The sequence below is a fragment of the Nansenia antarctica genome, assembly GCF_963989245.1.
Source record: "Nansenia antarctica genome assembly, chromosome: 12".
Taxonomy (NCBI): domain Eukaryota; kingdom Metazoa; phylum Chordata; class Actinopteri; order Argentiniformes; family Microstomatidae; genus Nansenia; species Nansenia antarctica.
In genome coordinates, this window is record NC_137682.1 from 158,834 (window position 1) to 182,500 (window position 23,667).

General features: G+C 44.0%; 1 protein-coding gene across 2 annotated transcripts; it reads left to right on the forward strand.

The window, feature by feature from the left end:
• Positions 1–3,407: 3,407 nt before the first annotated feature.
• On the forward strand, positions 3,408–21,558 carry LOC308168473 (heterogeneous nuclear ribonucleoprotein C-like). 2 transcript variants are annotated; one of them, XM_080543069.1, is made up of 10 exons: positions 3,408–3,489; positions 6,260–6,293; positions 14,926–14,975; positions 16,682–16,947; positions 17,323–17,395; positions 17,511–17,558; positions 17,786–17,949; positions 18,158–18,310; positions 18,750–18,895; positions 20,697–21,558. In XM_080543069.1, the coding sequence occupies exons 3-10, from the start codon at positions 14,971–14,973 to the stop codon at positions 20,799–20,801; spliced, it is 960 nt and encodes a 319-aa protein (XP_080399195.1). In that variant the 5' UTR covers positions 3,408–3,489; positions 6,260–6,293; positions 14,926–14,970; the 3' UTR covers positions 20,802–21,558. The 2 variants fall into 2 exon arrangements, with proteins under 2 accessions (XP_080399195.1, XP_080399196.1); XM_080543070.1 differs by having other exon boundaries at positions 18,158–18,298.
• The last annotated feature ends 2,109 nt before the right edge of the window (positions 21,559–23,667 follow it).

The following is a 23,667-nucleotide window of genomic DNA, read 5'->3' on the forward strand; positions in this document are numbered from 1 at the left end:
TTATTATTATTAACTTTGATTTCTATAGCGCCTTTCATAAAACCCAAGGACGCTTTACATCCTTTTTTGCTTTTTTTTTTTTCGGGCACTGCCCTAAACTGGGTTAGATCCTACCTACAGGACAGAAGCTACTATGTCTCCATTGGCAACTTTGTATCTGACCAAATTAAAATGACATGTGGGGTCAATCCTTGGCCCCCTTCTGTTCAATCCTTGGCCCCCTTCTATTCAATCTCTACATGCTTCCATTGGGACACATCATAAAAAAGAACAAATTGTCTACCACAACTATGCGGATGACACTCAAATCTACATAGCCCTCTCACCGAACGACTATAGTCCCATTGACAATCTCTGTAATTGCATTGAGCAAATAAACGCCTGGATGACACAAAACTTCCTCCAACTAAACAAGGACAAAACAGAGATAATTGTATTCGGTGCAACTGACAAAAGAAAGTCAGTGCAAAACTTGATTCTCTCTCTCTTCACAGTAAAAAACAGGTCAGAAATCTTGGTGTAATTCTAGACTCCGATCTAAAGTTCAACAGCCACATAAACTCGATAACTAAATCAGCCTACTATCACCTGAAAAACATAACAAGAATGAGAGGTTTACATACAAATCACAAAATGGTCTTGGACCAAAATACATATCAGATCTCCTCCCACCCTATATTCCCGCAAGGTCCCTAAGGTCAGCTGAGACTAATCAGCTAATAATTCCAAGAGTAAAAACAAAACACGGTGCAGCAGCTTTCAGTCACGCTGCTGCATGCTCCTGGAACAAACTCCCTGAAGAAATCAAACAGGCCCAAACTCTTAAAATATTTAAATCTAAGCTAAAAACCTTCATGTTTTGCACCAGTTATAATTAGCCACAAACACTTCTATCAATGTCTTTTATCCATGAACTATTGTCTTTTTAAATGTTTTATCTATTTACTTCTTATATTTGCTTTTATTCATTGTAATTTTTATTTTCTTATGCTCCTCTTGCTGTATTTTTAAATAATGTACAGTATGTAAAGCACTTTGAAATGCCCTGTTGTATGAAATGTGCTATACAAATAAACTAGCCTCGCCTTGCCTTTACAATTCTAAAGGGACTGGTCAGACAGACAAAACAGAAAACAAACAAAGCAAAACAGAAACAGTGACTAGGGGCCAAATGCCTTGGAGAACAGATGGGTTTTGAGGGCTAATTTGAAGGAGTCCAGGGTGGGGGCGTTGCGGATCACTATGGGGAGGGAGTTCCAGAGGGTAGGTGCAGCCACGCTGAAGGCTCTGTCCCCAAAGGTCCGTAGGTTGGTGCGGGGGGTGGACAGCAGGCCCATGTCTGTGGACCGCAGGTTCCGGGAAGGGGTATGTTGGGAGAGGAGGTCAGTTAGGTACAGGGGGGCGCAGGAGTGAAGGGATTTGTAGGTGAGGAGGAGGATTTTGTATATGATGCGGGACTTGACCGGGAGCCAGTGGAGGTGAATGAGGGTGGAATGGAATAAGGAATGGTATCAACCACGTGTTCACCATTCTCCGATTTCTACCACCAGCCTCCACTGCTATTAGACGATGATATGCATCAGTATAAAAATCGCTATAAAGATTTGTATAAAATCTCTCTCTCAGTCTCTGTCTCTCTCTCTCTCTCTCTCTCTCTCTCTCTCTCTCTCTCTCTGTCTCTCTATGCAGGTTCCACTCATTCCTCCTGTTTCTGGGTTACTCTCGCACAATGGTGAGGGAGACCAACGCGGAGGATTTCTGCAAGACGGTCAGTGACTTCTCTCTAGAGTACAGGACCATTCGCCTCTCCATCTTGCAGCAGAGGGAGAGAGAGAGGGGGAGAGAGAAAGAAGGAGAACGCCGCAGCACACCTCCCCCCAACCAGAAACATCACCAGACACTCTCTCAGGTAGACAGAGAGAAAGAGAGACAGACAGACAGACAGACAGACACGCAGGCAGGCAGGCAGACAGACACACACACAGACACACACAGAGACAGAGACAGAGACAGAGACACACAGAGACAGAGACAGAGACAGGAAGAAAATAGCTTTTACATGTATGTAATGTCACAAGACCATGTACTGTTTTTAATTGGTGGTAAGTAACAGTGTCATTTAAATGTGGATGTAATGTTGTATGTAGTTAACGCCTGCTGCTGTGATAACGACTGTCAACCAATAAAGATGTCCTCATTTCTCAGGAGAGTTTGGATCAGTCCAAACTAGAGGAAGTATTGAGGACACCTGAAACAACTTTCCGACTGGATCTTACCTTTCCACGCCACCGTAGTAAGAAGAAGAATATAAGAGGTACTTTGTCACAAACATAGAGATGAACACATACATGCATACACACACGCACACACATGCACTCACACACACACACACACACACACACACACACACACGCGCACACACACACACACACACACACACACACACACACACACACACACACACACACACACACATGAGCAAAATACCTACATTGAACATGCCAACATATTTTTTAAGTGTGTTGTTTCTTTGCTTATTTTAGGTCCACTCTCTGGGAAGCTGAAGTGGTGACATAATGACATAATGAATGTGTCCACTAGCCGACCAGCCTGTGTCTGTCTGTCATAGCAGGGCTTTTAGGCAGTATTTACTGTGCTTGTGGTTATCATACTGTTATCACATCTGAAGTCTGTACATGTTGCACCCATGCTGTAAAATATTTTTTTGTGCACACAAAATGCTCCAGATACTAACCCCTATTCTAATCAATCTTATCCATTAGAGATTATCAGACACTAAATCAGTTCAATTCAATTCTGTCAGTGTATAAAATGAAACACTCATTCATTCTCTCAAATCATACCTGGTCTCTTGTAAGGATACTAAACATGCAATTAAACATAGTTTTTTCTAATTCTGTGTGCACGTCATTGTTTAAATGGTGTGTGCGTGTGTGTGTGTGTGTGTGTGTGTGTGCGCGCGCGCGTGTGTGCGTGTGTGTGTGTGTGCGTGCGTGTGCGTGGATGCGTGCGTGCGTGTGTGTGTGCGTGCGCGCGACGGACGTACTATTTTATGCTTTTCAGGGAAGGAATGTTCAGTCGCCTGTCCTGAGGCGGGGCGTGGTGTGAATGGGCGGGGCGTGGTGTGAAGAGCGTCGTGTCCACCAATACCCGAAGAGAACGCCGCTATCTTCTGTTGAGCAGGTCCAATGAGAGATCAGTATTCCGGATAAGGAGGTCCAATGAGAGATCAGTATTGAGTAGGTCCAATCAGAGATCAGTATTGAGTAGGTCCAATGAGAGATCAGTATTTCGGATAAGGGTCCAATCAGAGATCAGTATTCCGGATAAGGAGTGACCATCTCTAATGTGTGCCGCTCGACGCCATTTCGTGGTAACTGGTTCCAGGTACTGGTTCACTATCGGAAACGGATCAAAAGACATTCAAAACTACGTCGAATTTTACTCATTTTTAGTATTAAGCTCCTGGTGAGTATTTTGAATCGAGAGCATTTTTCTAATTTTTATTTTTTCTGACTTTGAACTATCTTTGGGACTTTTTGTTTTTATTTTTAATGCGTTTTCCTGGCTGGTTAACCGTGGTTGATCTGTGCTGCTTAGCGGCGGTCATTTTGTGATGCGGGTGCTGCTGCAGCCCTGGGTGCTGGGTCGGGTCTACAGCGGGCCTGGGTGTTACCTGCTGGGTAACCGAACTGTGAACCACAGAGACATTTTTACTTTGTTTTTCCAAATAAGACTTTAAGACTTTTCAACGTTTTTCCACGGGTCCATAAGGGCAGATTGTTTGTTTGTTTGTGGTCATATTTTCATATTTTTAAGGAAAGAAATGTCGAAGATTGGTTCCAATCCAAGTCTATGCTGGACAAATGATTTATTAGCTCGTCTTTTTTCCATCTGGAATTACGTTTTTAAAAGGCTTTTTATTCTCAACCTTTGTTCCATGCACAGCTGTGTAGGGTTAGGGTTGTGTAGTTAAAGTTGAATGTTAAAGATGTTTTTGGTGATATTCGAGGTTCGCAGTTCTGCAGTAAATGCTTGAGAGCATGACGTAATTTTTGAGGCAAGATTTTTTCTTTTATCAAGAATGAAAGTGCGTTTTATATAACATAAATATAATAATAATATATATATAATACCATTCTGTTTGTGTAAAGGAACATAAACACCATGTGCGACATTCTTCTCATTGTATTTTTTGCTGATATTGATAATCATTAAACTATTCTGCAGATTGCTGAATACATCCATAACCTGTTTTTATTGAACATTATTCAAGTGCATAGGCCTACAGCTAATTGCACAAAGCCTCTTAGCCTAACTCATTCTTTCCTGCTTGTGGTGATTTGCCTTTATTTAAAGAAATGCTCTTTTAGATTACGTTTAGTATAGATACATGTAGCCTACATATTAACAATGAATTGCGATCACCTTTGATATGTAGGCGTTTTGGCCTAGTTCGAATGGCCTCGTTCCCTCGTCACATTTCCTTCATGATCATTGGTTAACAGACAGGGCCCAATTTCTTAAAAGCCTCAAAACGCTAATGGTGCTTTTGCATCAGGACTGGTTCCCTCTCAGTTGTGTTTCCTTCACCCAGGTGGTTTTGAGGTCTTGGGGCAAGCAGGGAGAAGTAAACTGCGAGGTCCCCAAACATACGCTTGGCCCCAAGTCAGTGTCTGATGTTATGGCACATTTCCGCCCTGACCTTAAGTCCAAGATGTTTGTGTTTTATCTCAGAGGACCTCCTAGGCCCATCCTCTGAGAGGACCTCCTAGGCCCATCCTCTGAGATGGAACACAAACATCTTGGACTTAAGGTCAGGGCGGAAATGTGCCATAAGATCATCTATATCAGTCGTCAATTGTAGGATATGGTCTTTCATCCACAGTTTGTAGAGTGGTGCACTGCAACATCACACTTGAGACTAAACTGCTGATGAAGTGAATAAGGGGATGGCATCTTTGACACGTCTGCTGATATGAATCATAACTTACTTGTTTGCTTTTGAACCCGTAATATACAGTCTAGACAGAAGGTCTATCAGCCTATTATTGGTTTATGGACACTAACTAAATCTGAATGATTTGTTGAAATATGAACAAACTAACTAAGAATGATCTGACTTGTTTTAATGTTGCACCAGCAGTAGGATGCATTATGGGTAATAGAGGAACTCTTCTCTACATGAACATAATAACAATGGTGATCACAATGATGACATCACAATGATCACAATGATGACATCACAATGATCACAATGATGACATCACAATGATCACAATGATGACATCACAATGATCACAATGATGACATCACAATGATCACAATGATGACATCACAATGATCACAATGATGACATCACAATGATCAGCTAAAACTTCACACATCCTCTAATCAGAATTGTTAGTTTTGATGAGGTCATTAATGAGTCCTTCGTTATGGATACACCTGTTGCCTTTATCCCAGCATTAAACCTTTATCCCAGCATTACACCTTTATACCAGCATTACACCTTTATCCCAGCATTAAACCTTTATATCAGCATTACACCTTTATACCAGCATTAAACCTTTATCCCAGCATTAAACCTTTATACCAGCATTAAACCTTTATACCAGCATTACACCTTTATACCAGCATTAAACCGTATGCAAGTGCTTGACCAGGAGTATTCAGTCGAACGCAATGTTCAGAATGTGGCAGATAGAACTGTATAGTGCAAAACATCACTAAATAAAACTACATAAACTCTTTGGGGCTTTACACACTACAGGGCCGATCCCAACCAACAGCAGGATATTTTCCTGTGATCCTTTCCAGCACTGTTATAGCAGCTATGCTGTGGGTGTGACGAGGCCAGGTTGGTTCAGCTCTCCCTTGCCCCCCCCCCCCCCCCCCCACCAAGGGAGAAGGTCTGAGGTTCCTCCCCAATCCTCCAATGCATCTTGAGAAGGAGGCGAGAGGATGAGTAGTTTATATGCCTCTGCACCATCTGAACACTGAGTGTTGCCTCCATCTGAACTCTAATGATAAGTGTTAGGGTTAGGGTTAGGGTCAGGGTTAGGGTTAGGGCTAACCCTAGCCCTTAGTTCATTCTGATTTATTTGAGGGTTGGGGTAGGTAGTTTGGTAGTCCCACATAGAGGTGAAGTTTGATCAGAAAAAGCTTTACTTTTATGCTCATCACATTTAAAGGCCTTATTTTTCTAATCTAACTTTTTTGTTTTCCCCCTCTATAGTTTTTGAAGCAGCTTTTTTGAACAGCGACAAATCGTAAGTTGGTCTCCATGTTTTTTTCCACCTCCACTTTTGCATAATTTTTTAAAGATCCAGTGTAGATTTTGTACTTTTTTGCCTTTGTGAAGTAGCCTGTTTTCCCCCTATGACAATATCCAAAGCATACACAATAGTCTCCCTGTGTGTTGTGATAGGTCACCAGGCCTGCTCTTCATTTTTGTAGTTAAGATTAGTTTGCACCCTAGTGAGCACCCTCATTCCCAGTTTTTGTGATTAAAAGTCAATGCTACTCATGGAAAGCAATTAGCTAATAATAAGGCCTTAGCTAAATTACATTCCACGCCTTCAATGTTTTGCATTGAAGAAAGGATAGGGTTAGGGTTAGGGTTCCCATAGGGAAGGCTTCATTCTGTGTCAGTGATGAGCTCTGTCTCAGTGATGAGCTCTAAATGTGATTCCATTGATGCTTGCTCTCCTCCTCTTGACACACACACACACACACACACACACACACACACACACACACACCTTTCTGGCTGAGGTGACAGCCATGATGTCAGAGTAGAGGTCAGACAACTTCCAAGGTTATCCTGCTTAAAGGGAAGCTGAAGCTGCTCACTGCATCATCCCACCTCAGTGACCTCACAATGGTCTGTGACCTCACAATGGTCTGTCTATAGATAATAACATGGTCTGTCTATAGATAATAACATGGTCTGTCTATAGATAATAACATGGTCTGTCTATAGATATAGAAGGATTTGTTGAAATATGAACAAACTAATTAAGAATGATTTGACTTGTTTGAATGTTCACCAGGCTACATAATGACCCTAACCCAGGCTACATAATGACCCTAACTCAGGCTACATAATGACCCTAACTCAGGCTACATAATGACCCTAACCCAGGCTACATAATGACCCTAACCCAGGCTACATAATGACCCTAACCCAGGCTACATAATGACCCTAACCCAGGCTACATAATGACCCTAACCCAGGCTACATAATGACCCTAACCCAGTATGGGAAGAGGAACTCTTCAGAGGCTCATAGGGACCCGTAACAGAATCACAATGATCAGTTAAATCTTCCAACATCCTCTAATCACCAGGGCCCAGTTGTGCAAAACATTTAATCTGGATCAGAATGATCCTGATTCTTTTCTCAGATCCAGGATCAGATCGAACTGGCTGATTTCCCCTCTTAGAGGGTTAGGGTTAGTTAGTCTACGACTCAAAATCAGCCAGATATGTAAAGCAAAAAAGAACCGGGATCATTCTGATCCAGATTAAACTTTTTGAACGACTGGGCCCAGAGCCCAGAATTTCTTTTAATCTGGATCAGACCCTAACCTACTCATCAGAATGATCCTGTGCAGGATCCGATCATATGGCTGGTTCTGAGTACAATAGATCAGTCTGATTCTGGATGGTAAAAAATAATCCTGATCATTCTAATCCAGATTAAACATTTTGAAATACTGGGCCCTGGAACTGTTTGCACAAGTGACTCGCAATGGTCTGTCTATAGATCTATGCAAGATAGAATGAATCTATGAGAGATCTAGAATGGTCTGTCTATAGATCTATGCAAGATAGAATGAATCTATGAGAGATCTAGAATGGTCTGTCTATAGATCTATCCCATGAGTGCTACCCTGGCAGTTCCTTCACAGTTGAAGCACAAACACTGAAACACTGAAACACACACCTCACCTCATACACCAATGAAAGCCTTGAATGACCCTCTAAACATGATGCACCTAGCTGAGTGTGGCATCAACATCTCTCTCTTGTACCCCGTCCTTGTGATAATCCTCTTCTAATGATGATTCATTGGGGTATATCATGTATATATGTAGAAGAACTAATATCCAAAAGACTCAGCTGTTAGTGGGGGGTATTACATGTTTAACCTGCAATATTAATACAGGATAAGCTCATTCTATCAAGCACCTAATAAGGCTAACAATGAAATATATGCACTGTGGCTCCCTTGTCAAAATACCTCCAAAGAATATGTTTGGAAAGAGTTATGACTTTATTTATCCAGGCAAAAGACACTGATCTCTTTTTTGGATGCACCCTGTGTACATATAAATGAAATGACTAAAGAACACATTGAATATCAGCAGAGTAAAATACAAAATACACACAATAACCCTAACCCTAATCAACACAAGAGCAAGAACAACACGGTATGCAGTGAGGACAGGGAAGTCAAACGTCTCCTCTGGGTTTAGTTGTCCTCCACTAAGGGAGGCGTCTCCCCTAGAGTCACCTTCAGATAGAGTCTCCCCTAGAGTCACCTTCAGATAGAGTCTCCCCTAGAGTCACCTTCAGATACAACACTGAGGGTGAGGGTTAAACACTTCAGATATACCTGAACAGGTATGAGAGTCAGACAGGTATGAGAGTCAGACAGGTATGAGAGTCAGACAGGTATGAGGGTCAGACAGGTATGAGGGTCAGACAGGTATGAGGGTCAGACAGGTATGAGAGTCAGACAGGTATGAGAGTCAGACAGGTATGAGAGTCAGACAGGTATGAGGGTCAGACAGGTATGAGGGTCAGACAGGTATGAGAGTCAGACAGGTATGAGAGTCAGACAGGTATGAGAGTCAGACAGGTATGAGAGTCAGACAGGTATGAGAGTCAGACAGGTATGAGAGTCAGACAGGTATGAGAGTCAGACAGGTATGAGAGTCAGACAGGTATGAGAGTCAGGCAGGTATGAGAGTCAGACAGGTATGAGGGTCAGACAGGTATGAGAGTCAGACAGGTATGAGAGTCAGACAGGTATGAGGGTCAGACAGGTATGAGAGTCAGACAGGTATGAGGGTCAGACAGGTATGAGAGTCAGACAGGTATGAGAGTCAGACAGGTATGAGAGTCAGACAGATATGAGGGTCAGACAGGTATGAGTGCATGTCGTCGCGGGATACAGATACAACACTAACTAACACTAACTCTAACCCGGATACAACACTGAGGGTTAGGGTTAAACACAGGCCCAAATAGTCCCAGCTGCACCCATCTTCTCTAATCTGATTGGTCACATGACCCATCTGTCTTTTAGCCTGCGTTGTGATTGGTCACATGACCCATCTGTCTTTCAGCTGCGTTGTGTAGTTCAGAAGGGGGAAAGCTACCTTAAACATTTCAGATTGAAATTTAATTTTAATAATAATAATAATAATGTAATAATTGCCTATTTTCCATGTCGATATCTTTTGACCAAACCATTCTGTCATTATTCTTATTCTGTGACCCGAATAAGCTCCTGATGTTGCTGCTGGCAGCCACCCAGGAACCAGTGATCCACCCTGCCAAATGACTTACTGAAGAGTGCATTAAGTTTTGGTTAGACACTCGACATCAGACCCTGTCATTCGCAATTATAGTGTGGCCACCGTAGAGAGACAGATGCATTAAGTAACAAGTGGCCGTGTTACAGAATGTGAGTGTCTGTCATGTCAACTCTATAGATGATATTTCTATCTGCAACATACTGAACATTTCACCTCACTGAGGCCTGAGCCTAAACCCCTGGTGTCCTGCCTGGGCCATGTGACCTGCGGATAGAAAGGTCTGCTTGTATAATCAGATGTGGATGTGGGCCAAGATGCCTTCTGTTTCTGGCTGGATTTACTACAGCCCACATTTCAACACGTTCTGCTCCACGCCGAGCTTCTGACACAGGCCGCTGGAATAAATCCACTTCAAATAATGAAACAGGAGTTCACAGAAATGCATGCAAAGCCTCACAACCACAGAGTATAAAAGGTAGCCATTTTACTTGTTCTTATTGTAAATACTTGCAAAGAAAACTTCCTGACCCTATCCTCACCCTTCAATTCAAGCCAAGCAATATGAAGGATTTAATACATAAACACAGTATAAAGAAAGGAGGAAATAATAATAATTAAAAAAGCAATATAGGGCTTTGAGATCCATGACTACATACTCTAGTCCAGCGTTTCTCAACCGGGGCGCCGCGGCACACTGGCATGTGGGAGGGGCTTAGACAGTTAGGGGGAGTGGCCTGGCGTCTTCAGGGGTGCCGTCAAATAATTCTATATTCTGACGTTCATATGAATGAATAAATCTATAAATAAATAAATATTTATATAAATAAATAAATGCAATACATCATCAAAATCTGTCTCGCGCCCCTTTCCCATGTCACAATGTCAACACCGGGTTCAGCGTGAGGTCAGCGTATGGAGCTATTTTAGTGCCATCAGAAATTGAATTGTATTTGACAGATCTGAATTGTATTTGACAGATTGAATTGAATCTGAGCACAAACTGAATTGTATTCGACAGATTGAATTGTATTCAATTCAGTTTTCATTATTTTCATTCAGTTTCTCTAAATACAATTCGTTTTTTCTCAAAATACAATTCAGTTCTCTAAATACAATTCAATTTGTGCTCATATTCAATTAAATCTGTCAAATACAATTCAATTTCTGATGGCACTAAAATAGCTCCATATCAGTGTGTCTGCACTGCAGCCTGCATTGTTTTTTCTTTTCCCGCGCAAAGACATTTCGACATTTTCGAGAGCAACAATGAACAACAAGCAAACAAGCAGCATGATGGAACATGACGACCTGACCACAGATCATAAACCATCACAAGCTGGCAGCAAGGACCATAGCCGTCCAGAACAGGTGATGATGAAGTGCGCCAAAGTTTCTGATAAAGCATTGGAGGCTAGTTAAGTTTCTGATAAAGCGTTGGAGGCTAGTTAAGTTTCTGATAAAGCATTGGAGGCTAGTTAAGTTTCTGATAAAGCATGGGAGGCTAGTTAAGTTTCTGATAAAGCGTTGGAGGCTAGTTGAGTTTCTGATAAAGCATTGGAGGCTAGTTAAGTTTCTGATAAAGCATGGGAGGCTAGTTAAGTTTCTGATAAAGCATTGGAGGCTAGTTAAGTTTCTGATAAAGCATTGGAGGCTAGTTAAGTTTCTGATAAAGCATTGGAGGCTAGTTAAGTTTCTGATAAAGCATTGGAGGCTAGTTAAGTTTCTGATAAAGCATTGGAGGCTAGTTAAGTTTCTGATAAAGCATTGGAGGCTAGTTAAGTTTCTGATAAAGCATTGGAGGCTAGTTAAAGTTTCAGATAAAGCGTTGGAGGCTAGTTAAGTTTCTGATAAAGCATGGGAGGCTAGTTACGTTTCTGATAAAGCGTTGGAGGCTAGTTAAGTTTCTGATAAAGCATGGGAGGCTAGTTAAGTTTCTGATAAAGCATTGGAGGCTAGTTAAGTTTCAGATAAAGCATGGGAGGCTAGTTAAGTTTCTGATAAAGCATGGGAGGCTAGCTAAGTTTCTGATAAAGCATTGGAGGCTAGTTAAGTTTCTGATAAAGCATGGGAGGCTAGTTAAGTTTCAGATAAAGCATGGGAGGCTAGTTAAGTTTCTGATAAAGCATGGGAGGCTAGCTAAGTTTATGATAAAGCATTGGAGGCTAGCTAAGTTTCTGATAAAGCATTGGAGGCTAGTTAAGTTTCTGATAAAGCATTGGAGGCTAGTTACCTCGTAGCCCAAATTGTTGCTAAGGCGAAGAAGCCACACACTATAGCCGAGCCCGTTATATTGCCAGCATGCACAGTAATAGTTAATCACATGCTAGGCCAGCATGCACAGTAATAGTTAATCACATGCTAGGCCAGCATGCACAGTAATAGTTAATCACATGCTAGGCCAGCATGCACAGTCATAGTTAATCACATGCTAGGCCAGCATGCACAGCAATAGTTAATCACATGCTAGGCCAGCATGCACAGTAATAGTTAATCACATTCAGGGCTGCCAAGTCTCACGCAATCACCGTGAGACACACGCATTTCAACCAGTTCTCACGCTCTCACGCCGCATCTCTATTTCTCACGGCGAGAAATAACAATTTGTTTTTACCGGACATGAGTTTCGTGGCGTCTTTCTGCACGCGCGTTAACTTCAGTCTGCAGTCGAAGCGGCAGGCGAGCGCTGATGGAAGAACCTGTGTTCACGCGAGCTGCAAGAACGTAGCAAGCAGGGTTGCCAGATTGGGCTACTTTTGGTCACACTGGACGGGTGGATTTGGCAGCTTTTAGACCGGTTGGGCTGGACATTGTCAATTCTGTCTGGCAACCGTGGTAGCAAAATATGTGCATACATTACAACATCGTATCTGGTAGCCTACTGGACTGGGTTGCACCAATATGGCGTAAGTCTTTACTAAATGCATTTGTTTCTCTACTGTAACATAACCAGGTACATTAATAATAATTGTTAAAGGAGCATAGTCTACTACTTGCTACTGAGATGCTAACCCGACGGATTGTCCGGTTGACGCTCCGTGCGTCCTAGTTTGATCTGTTGCTGTTGGTTATATAAGATCCGTAGTCGTTGGTTTGCTGCATAATAAACATTTATTGTGTTACTATGTGCCATCAATGGCTTAATCACTGGTACAAACAATAACAATAACAAACTTAGCGCCCTTGCGGTCAAACCTATTTGCCCTTCCGGGGTCAACACCTGACGACAACAACGACAAATGTGCTACCTTATATACCTGCCTCAGGTATTGTGACAGCGCCACCCCATGCCCACACAGTGAATTACAACACGTATCACAGGACCATATCTGGCTCCTACAATAGTAATAATAAATAGTAATTGCAATTTACAATACAACAATTGGGGGTCCCTCAAAAAAAATGTGGCCGCGCTACGCGCGCACAAGATCAACCACCAAGCCCTCATTCTGACCCAGGAAAAACCCTGGTATGTACTGTATAACATGATAGCCATCTATGAGCAATGCACTGTATATAAGATGACGACCAAGGGTCTTTCTGCTGCTGACCAAGGGGCTGAGTCCTGTTGATGGGGCCCAATTTTCTTTTAGAGTCTGTAGGCTACTGCATTTGTTCATTAAGATTTCATAAATATGATATATTGTCTGAATTTTTGTCTTGTTTTATAAAATGTTAATTATTTTCATTTCTTGTGCTGGTTTAGTACAGTTTTGGGTCGCTCCACCGCCAAAAAATCTCACTCCAAACTTTTGGTGAAACTTGGCAGCCCTGATAACATGCTAGGCCAGCATGCACAGCAATAGTTAATCACATGCTAGGCCAGCATGCACAGCAATAGTTAATCACATGCTAGGCCCACAAGCTGCACAAGAGGTAGCAAAGGTCCCGCTGTCTGACTGGACAATTGGAAGGCGAATCAATGACATGTAAAATGGTCCGATCGGGCAGGGCAGCGTGTGGAGGTGGTTGTTCTGTATGTATATATATATATATATATATATATATATGTTCTATATGGTTGTTCGGTGACATTATTCTCTCGTCCGACTTGGGAAGCTCAGCAGGGTTGGAAAGTTGGGGAAATAACGCAGCACGGTTTCGTTTTCATGCAATTAATTTAATATATCCAGACAAGGTAATGCGCGCAGCGGGAGAGAGAGACGCATTTTCTGACTTAATAACTCTGCATCCCCGGTGTTTACGTTGAATGGACTGGATAGGTGTTTCCAATCAAATGTGAGAATATGAAAATTAATGTGTTCCATAAATTCACTGTGTCATGTTTATACAGCACGGTTACGTGCCTGATGCCTTTGATGCACACCTCCTCTCTCTCTCAATAATAATAATACAACTTTTATTTGTATCAATAGCCGCTGAGTGTGAGTGTGTGCGTGTGTGTGTGTGTGTGCGTGTGTGTGTGTGTGTGTGTGTGTGTGTGTGTATGGGGCTGTCTGGGTGATGCAGTGTCGTTTTTGAATAGCTATATTTTAGACTGGGGTGCTTTGAGATTTTATCGACTTTTGAAGGTGAGGCCGTGACTGAAAAAAGGTTGAGAAACGCTGCTCTAGTCTGCTCAAGCAGAATGTGAGCTTGCGATATTGGGCTGGTTTTATAAGGCTGTACACACTCTGGACAGGTGTCATCACACAGTACATATAACAGGCTTTTAGACCTCACGTGTCGGGTTAGGGTTAGGGTTAGGCTATAGTCCAGTCACAGTACTTAACCAAAGACAGTAGCCTGACCAGTCACCAGGGTTGCCAGATGGGATTGACAATTTACATTCTAACCAGTCTATAACCGCTAAATCCAGTAGCCCATTCGGCGGAACCCCGCCCCATCTGGCAACCCTGCCAGTCACACAACCTCATACATTATAACATGCTAATTTCTTTGTGTACCAATACTTCTATCCACACATGTTTTGTGTCTACTCTTTCAAGCCAGGCTCCTCATATTAGTTGTAGGTGGTATTGTTTGTGCATCTGTAGGTCTTAGGAGCTTTTGGTTTTTATTGACACATGCAATTAATCTGCACCTTTGCTCCTGTCATGAAATGCCTTGTATTGTATATGTATACATATATATGTGTATTGTATAACATCATAATGATATTCATCATCCTACAGGAGATCCTGTATCTGTTTTTACCTCCACACAAGCCGACATTTCCCAGAGGTACTTTTTCCCTCAAGTACCTCTTGGGGGCAGCACTGAGTCAATGGCAGCACTGCCATTTTGAGGATTTAGTTCTCGGTGTTATTGACCATAGACACTACAACTCCCAGAATGCACCGCTGAGCTCAGGCTCAGGGGGACCAATAACGACCATAACTCTTCTCTCCTACAGAATCAGACAGGCAGGCAGACCTCCACCGGCCAGGGTACAGACAGTATGGAGTAAGTGTACCCCTCAAATATGCTCTCCTCAAATAGAGGCCCCTATAAACCTTGAAATTAGGTTGAAAGCTGTGTGTGTGTGTGTGTGTGTGTGTGTGTGAGAGAGAGAGAGAGAGAGAACTCTACACACGACTATACCCACTCCACCCTCCCATGTACAAAATCAACAAACTAAGAGCGGAAATGCCTTTAATAGGGGCTGATGAACCACTATGGTAAATAATCATCACATCTGCATAACCCAGGATAAGCATACAGTGCATTGTTGCATACCTCAGATAGATCTACTGAGTAGACATCACCCCAACTCATGATAAACTACACGCTACTCTGATCAATCTGTTTTGCTTTCCCTCAATCCCTTCAATCCCTTATATCAAAGTGAACCCCCAGTATTTGACAGTTTCCATAGTTACCAGCACACACTCTTAATGTGTTGATTTGTAAGGCATCCTCAAGCAGGTAGAGAGGTTTAGACACACACTCAGCATATTCCTCTCTCTCCCTGTCTCCCCTCTCCCCGCCCCCCCCTACACTCCTCCTCTCTCTCCCTGTCTCCCCTCTCCCCGCCCCCCCCTACACTCCTCCTCTCTCTCCCTGTCTCCCCTCTCCCCGCCCCCCCCTACACTCCTCCTCTCTCTCCCTGTCTCCCCTCTCCCCGCCCCCCCCTACACTCCTCCTCTGTCTCCCTGTCTCCCCTCTCCCCGCCCCCCCCTACACTCCTCCTCTCTCTCTCTGTCTCCCTTCTCCCCGCCCCCCCCTACACTCCTCCTCTCTCTCCCTGTCTCCCCTCTCCCCGCCCCCTACACTCCTCCTCTCTCTCCCTGTCTCCCCTCTCCCCGCCCCCCCTACACTCCTCCTCTCTCTCCCTGTCTCCCCTCTCCCCGCCCCCCCTACACTCCTCCTCTCTCTCCCTGTCTCCCCTCTCCCCGCCCCCCCCTACACTCCTCCTCTCTCTCTCTGTCTCCCCTCTCCCCTCTCCCCCCTACACTCCTCCTCTCTCTCCCTGTCTCCCCTCTCCCCGCCCCCCCCTACACTCCTCCTCTCTCTCCCTGTCTCCCCTCTCCCCCCCCCTACACTCCTCCTCTCTCTCCCTGTCTCCCCTCTCCCCCCTACACTCCTCCTCTCTCTCCCTGTCTCCCCTCTCCCCGCCCCCCCTACACTCCTCCTCTCTCTCCCTGTCTCCCCTCTCCCCGCCCCCCCCTACACTCCTCCTCTCTCTCTCTGTCTCCCCTCTCCCCCCCTACACTCCTCCTCTCTCTCCCCGCCCCCCCTACACTCCTCCTCTCTCTCCCTGTCTCCCCTCTCCCCGCCCCCCTACACTCCTCCTCTCTCTCCCTGTCTCCCCTCTCCCCGCCCCCCCCTACACTCCTCCTCTCTCTCTCTGTCTCCCCTCTCCCCGCCCCCCCCTACACTCCTCCTCTCTCTCCCTGTCTCCCCTCTCCCCTCTCCCCCCTACACTCCTCCTCTCTCTCCCTGTCTCCCCTCTCCCCGCCCCCCCCTACACTCCTCCTCTCTCTCCCTGTCTCCCCTCTCCCCTCTCCCCCCTACACTCCTCCTCTCTCTCCCTGTCTCCCCTCTCCCCGCCCCCCCTACACTCCTCCTCTCTCTCCCTGTCTCCCCTCTCCCCGCCCCCCCCTACACTCCTCCTCTCTCTCCCTGTCTCCCCTCTCCCCGCCCCCCCTACACTCCTCCTCTCTCTCCAGCCGGTCTCCCACCACCAGCAGCCTGATGGCCAGCAACGTGACCAATAAGACTGACCTGCGCTCCCTTAACTCGCGGGTCTTTATCGGCAACCTCAACACCCTGCTGGTCACCAAGGCCGACGTGGAGGCCATCTTCAGCAAGTACGGCAAGATCGTGGGCTGCTCCGTCCACAAGGGCTTCGCCTTCGTCCAGTTCGCCAACGAGAGGAACGCCCGGACGGCCGTGGGAGGGGAGGACGGGAGGATGATCGTGGGTCAGGTGCTAGGTGAGGTCCTGTACTTGGTTATGGAGGGGAGGATGATGGAGGAGAGGATGGGACGATGATGGATGGGAGGATGGGAGGTTGATGGAGGGGAGGATGGGAGGATGATGGAGGGGAGGATGGGAGGATGATGGAGGGGAGGATGGGAGGATGATGGAGGAGAGGATGGGAGGATGATGGAGGAGAGGATGGGAGGATGATGCAGGGGAGGACTCATCCTCTAGATATTCCTCTCCCTCACCCCGTCACCCTTTCCTTGTTCTCATTATATTTGAGAAGTGTAATCTGTGTGAGGACAGGTGTTAATTTAAATCTGCCCCTCCCCCCCCATCCCTTTGCCTTCCCCGGCTCTAAACATGTTCTATTTCTCTCTCTCAGACATTAATCTGGCAGGTGAACCGAAGCCTCACAGATCGAAGACCGTGAAACGCTCTGCAGGGGACATGTACAGGTGACTGAACCCATATATATATATACAGTATATGTGTGTGTGTTTATATATATGTATATGACATCTGGACTGTGAATAAGGAGTATTTGTTTTACTTCTCTCCTTCTCTCCTCAGTTCCTCGTTTGATCTGGACTACGACTTCCAGAGGGATTACTATGACAGGTAGGCTGGTTATTATTATGACAGGTAGGCTGGTTATTATTATGACAGGTAGGCTGGTTATTATTATGACAGGTAGGCTGGTTATTATTATGACAGGTAGGCTGAGCTTCTCTTTGACAGTTTGTTCTACTGTGCTTATAGGTTCAAGCTCAGTTGTGTGTTTTATTATTAACAGTCATGTCTTAGTTTTCCTACATATTTCACGTATGTGTGTATTCCTGTTTCAGGATGTACTCATACCAGTCCCGCGTGCCCCCTCCCCCGCCCCCCCTCTCTCGGGCGGTGATCCCCTCCAAGCGCCCGAGGGTCAGTGTGAGTGGCGGGGGGAGCAGACGCACCAAGACCAGCTTCTCCTCCTCCTCCAAGAGCAGCCAGAGGACCTCGCGTGCCGGTCAGTAGTAACCCTAACCCTAAACACACACACACACACACCAGACTCCTTACTCCAATTAAATCAGCTTACTGAAACGTGTGCTTGTGCCACATCTATGCATATAATATAAATCTATATTCACAGTCAAGTCATACACATATCTAGGGTATTTCTATGTGGTGTCCCACTCCTATATTCTGTCTGTGTCTCCCTTCTCCCACCCTAGTGAAGGCAGATGACCTGACTCTGCCCTCTCCCGCCCCAGTGAAGACAGACGACCTGCAGACCATTAAGAAGGAGCTGACCCAGATCAAACACAAGGTGGATTACCTGCTGGAGAGCCTGGATCGCATGGAGAAAGACCACAGTAAGAAGTCAGGTAGGGAGCAGAGATAAAAGTGTTTACTATGAAGTCAGGTAGGGTGTTGAAAAACCACATAACTATGTCTAGTAGGGTAGATTGTCCATGATTTAGGCTTTTCATGAACACGTGTGAAGAAAGTGTACTTGTCATCAGCGCTTGATGTATTTTGAGCAATATTCCACATTTCCTGTGTGAACCATTACCGATTTCCATTTTCTCTCTCTCTCTCTCTCTCTCTATGTCTCTCTCTCTCTCTCTGTCTCTCTCTGTCTCTCTTTCTCTTTCTCTCTCTCTGTCTCTCTCTCTGTCTCTCTCTCTCTCTCTCTGTCTCTCTGTCTCTCTCTCTTTCTCTCTCTCTGTCTCTCTCTCTCTTTCTCTCTCTCTGTCTCTCTCTCTGTCTCTCTCTCTCTCTCTCTCTCTCTGTCTGTCTCTCTCTCTCTCTCTCTCTGTCCAGACATGAAGAGTTCCAAGCCGGAGCCGGGGGAGGTGTCTCCCCTCCACTGCAGCGGGAAGAAGGAGGACAGCCTGAAGAGGGAGAGAGAGAGGGAGGAGCTCAACGACTCTGAGGAGGAGGGAGAAGATCTGCTGGAGGAGGACGAGGTGAGGGGAGAGGAAGAGAGGAAGAGAGGGTTAGATAGTATACAAAGGAAGAGAGGCTGGTAGGGTTAGATAGTATACAAAGGAAGAGAGGATGGTAGGGTTAGATAGTATACAAAGGAAGAGAGGCTGGTAGGGTTAGATAGTATACAAAGGAAGAGAGGATGGTAGGGTTAGATAGTATACAAAGGAAGAGAGGCTGGTAGGGTTAGATAGTATACAAAGGAAGAGAGGCTGGTAGGGTTAGATAGTATACAAAGGAAGAGAGGCTGGTAGGGTTAGATAGTATACAAAGGAAGAGAGGATGGTAGGGTTAGATAGTATACAAAGGAAGAGAGGCTGGTAGGGTTAGATAGTATACAAAGGAAGAGAGGATGGTAGGGTTAGATAGTATACAGAGTAGAGTAATGGAGAGCAAGAAAGGACGGAAGAACAGCAGAAATAAATCTAGTTAATGAACATTAAAGGCAGTTGAGGAGGAAAGACGTACGGCAGCATGAGAGACACAAAGGGGAGGCTGGTGGAAGTAGAAATTGGAGGATGGGCTCATTGTAATGAGGGAATGGAATGAGGAACAGTATCAAAGACACAATGCCACTCCATGCCAGTCAATGCATAATAATAATAATAATAATAATAATACATTAGACTTATATAGTGCTTTTCTAGACACTCAAAGACGCTTTACAAACTGAAAAGATCGAGTAGTAAAAATAAAAATAAACAAAAAATAGTATAGGGGTCTAATACATTTTTAGATGACTAAATCTAAGTCTTAGTGTCTTTGTAGGACAATCTACTCTGTGTGCTGCAATTACACCTAGATTTTGGGCGGAGAAGCAGCGGCGAACAAGCAACGCCAGCGTCCTCTCTTAACCGGCATTTTAAAAAATAAATGTTTTTAAAGTTAACACAAAATAGTCAAGATATCCTCTGATGCTTTCCTTCCGAAAAAAATAAAAGATATTCAAAAGAATCCAATAAACTCTGATGTTGAGCAGTGATATTTTGGTCCCTACTGCTTAGGTTACTAGATAATTACTAGATAATACATATATATATCAGTGGAGGCTGGTGACTTCCAGAATTGAGGAGGCCAATTTTTGGAAAAACGAAATGGACTACATTAAAAATAAAACTGTTCAATAAATCCTAAATGTTGTCTATCTATTCGATGTATAAATCGCGCCAGAATCTCGCCGACTTCCGAGGTAATTTTAAGCAAAAGTATTTGGCCAAATGAGCTATTATTTTCAGGGATAATAGCCATGATGGGTGTTCTAGACGTGTCCTGCAAAGGACAAGTTGATTGTAGCCACTATGGCGAGTGTTTCTTTGACTGAAGTGACTGGCGATTTCTCAAAATGACTTAATGTGATTGGACGAACAAAATGTCAATCTTTCAGCCCTGGACTCAATGCATGGTGAGGCCAGGCCTCCCTTGCCCACCCATTTTCAGTGATTTGGCCAATCACATATTGCCATGAAAAAAATTGCATTACATTGACTTCTATGAGAAACCACTTTCCTGGGGGAGGCCTGGCCTCCCTCAATACAAACGGATAGGGATTCTGGCCTGTAGGTGCTTTACAATTGCAATATTGGGTTTTAGCCATGGAAAAAAAAATCAGATTTATGAACAAAACGGAAATAATATTAATATAAAATAAAATAAAATATGTTTTTTGTTAAATAAAATCATCTAATATATATACATACAATCATCTCAGGAGATGAAACACAGATTCTGAGTTGGGGTTTAATTATGTTTCTGTATTTATACTTCATTGTATTTTGTCGGCAGGTGAAAAGTCGCGGACGGGAGGATGATGATGATGATGAAGAGGAGGAGGGAGAACAAGAGGAAGGAGAAGATGATGGAGATAGCGCCAATGGAGATGACTCTTAAGCCTATTGGAGCACACACATATACACAAATGATGTGTAGAACTGTACATCCAAACATACAGTACATACATGCATATGGACAGTTGCTCTTGCTGAACACATATTCATATGGATATTTCAACACCATATATTGTAGATATCTAATGCACACGTACGTAGGTACACACACACACACACACACACACACACACACACACACACACACACATACACACACGCACATGCACACATCGATATACCCTTCCAAACCTCTCAGCTTTCTGGATTTTGCTCTTCTATATGTTTTCCCATCATCCATATTTTTGTTTTGTATCATGATGATTGTTTGTTTCTGGTTTTATTGGAGGAACATGGCATTGCTGAGATGCGTGTGGTGTTGTAATGCTGTCTCCTTACCAGCAGGTGGCAGTGTGACATGACAATTTTATATTCTGAGGCTGCATTGAAATTTGTCTCTTGGGTCAGAAGATTTCACATTTTGTAAGAAAGGCAAAAAAGGGTACAACAATGTTAACAAATGTCAAGTCACTATTATTTTAGTATTCACTTTTTCATTGCTCAGAAACAGTTTTGTTTGTTTGTCAGGAAATTCTAAAGAAACTTTTACCTTATCTGACCTTCAGTAATGCAGTAATCCATGTGTGTCTGTCTGGGATGATGTTTTAAGTTTGTCATACAGTATGTATACAGTATGACTCTACTGTACATAGTTAAGTTTGTCATACGGTATGACTCTACTGTACTTGTGAATTTGAATAAAGAAGTCCATGTTGGAGTACCCGTTACTGCGCCCTGGTGTTTTGAATGGTGGTGGTGGTGGTCTGAGTTCACACATGAGCTTCTGTCTGTGGTTTAAATGTCTGTTACATTTAATCTCCAGTCATTGAAGGCAAACCTGAACACTAAATGCTACAAGCTAAATGCTAAAAGTTAAACATGACACCACATGACAGTTTTTAGATGATAAGAATGGAAAAGGGCCCTGCGCAAAAGTTTGGGAATCCTTCTGGATTATTCTTTGTTACTTTTTGAGAAGATACTTACTAAGGCCCAGACCCAGGTGATTTACTCGTTAGGGCTTCAATGAGTCAGGTGAATATAATTCCAGGGTTGAACTATATATTCTGAAGTAACTCCATGCCTTCTAGGAGGCTGTTGTGTCTGGTGTTAAAAACCATGGGTTCCTCTAAACAGTTGTCCAAGGATGTCAAAATCAAGATAGTTCACTTCCACCATCAAGGAGAAGGCTACAAAAAACTCTCGCAACATTTCAAGCTACCCATTTCCACTGTCAGAAACATCAGAAAATGGAAAATAAATGGAATAACTGAAGTCAAGGCAAGATCTGGAAGACCAAGAAAATGTTCAGATAGAATGGCCGAGATCTGGTGTGAAATCCTCAGAAGAACCCACACATCACTGCAAAACAGAGCAGCAGACACCGGTCTAGTTGTTCACAGGACAACAATGCAGTGTACCTTAAACAACAAAGACCTACATGGCAGAGTTGCCAGAAAAACTCCTTTGACCTCAACACAAAATTAAGTGTCTGAAGTATACAAAAGAAAACCTTGAGAAACCTGAAGCCTATTGGAACAATGTGCTTTGGACTGACGGAACCAAACGTTTTTGGCCACATCCAAAGAAGGTATGTTTGGAGAAAAAAGGGTGAAGCATTTGTAGAGAAGAACACTGTGCCAACTGTTAAGCATGGAGGTGGATCTCAAACATGCCGGGCATGAAAGAAGGCTGAAGAATATTTCTGAGCGAGAGGTGTTCTGCCCCCCACTGTATATGTCTCTCTGTGAGTCATTGTGTGTCTGTTGTGTCAGTGATCCTGTGTCTGTCTCTATGCAAGTGATCGTGTCAGTGATTCTCTGAATGAAGAAAAAAGGGTGAAGCATTTGTAGAGAAGAACACCTTGCCAGCTGTTAAGCATTGAGGTGGATCCATTATGCTTTGGGGTTGTGTAGCAGCTGGGGACACAGGCAATATTGTGTGGATGGAAGGAAGAATGGATTCCACCAATTATCAAGACATTCTAGAGGCTGATGTTCAAAGGTCAGTCCAGAAATTGAAGTTGAAGAGAGGTTGGGTATTCCAGCAAGACAATGACCCGAAGCATACCTCAAAATCAACCCTGAAGTACCTCCAGGAAAGACGGATGAAGGTTTTGGAACGGCCATCACAGTCCCCAGACTTGAATGTTATTGAAAATCTGTGGAGAGATCTCAAACATGCCGGGCATGCAAGAAGGCTGAAGAATATTTCTGAGCGAGAGGTGTTCTGCCCCCCACTGTATATGTCTCTCTGTGAGTCATTGTGTGTCTGTTGTGTGAGTGATCCTGTGTCTGCATAATGTCTCTCTGGCGGCTGAGGGGTAGAAGCTGAGCCTGTGGCGGGCCTTCAGTGCCTTAGGCAGCCGCAACCTTCTTCCAGAGGGAAGCAGGGTGAGGAGGCCGTGGCCGGGGTGGAAGGGGTCTGCCATGATCTTCCTTGCCCTCCTCAGAGCCCTGGTGTCATGCAGAGTTAAAGAAGGACAGGATGGAAACAGAACCAGATGGAGGAGGGGACAGCAGATGGAGGAGGGGACAGCAGATGGAGGGATGAACAGGACATGTGGAAACGGTTCTGTTGTATTCCAGAGGAAATACAGAAAGAAATGGTATCCAGTCCGTCCGCGCTGCTATAGTACATATAGTTATACAAATAAAAAGTTATTATTATCCAGAGTGAATTTATATTCAACTGGCTATTTCAAACAAAGACCACGAGAGGGACATTTATTACTGTAATCACAATAATAATATAATTAATTTAAAGGCGCCTTTCTCAAACTCAAGGACACTCTAATTACTTTTCATGTT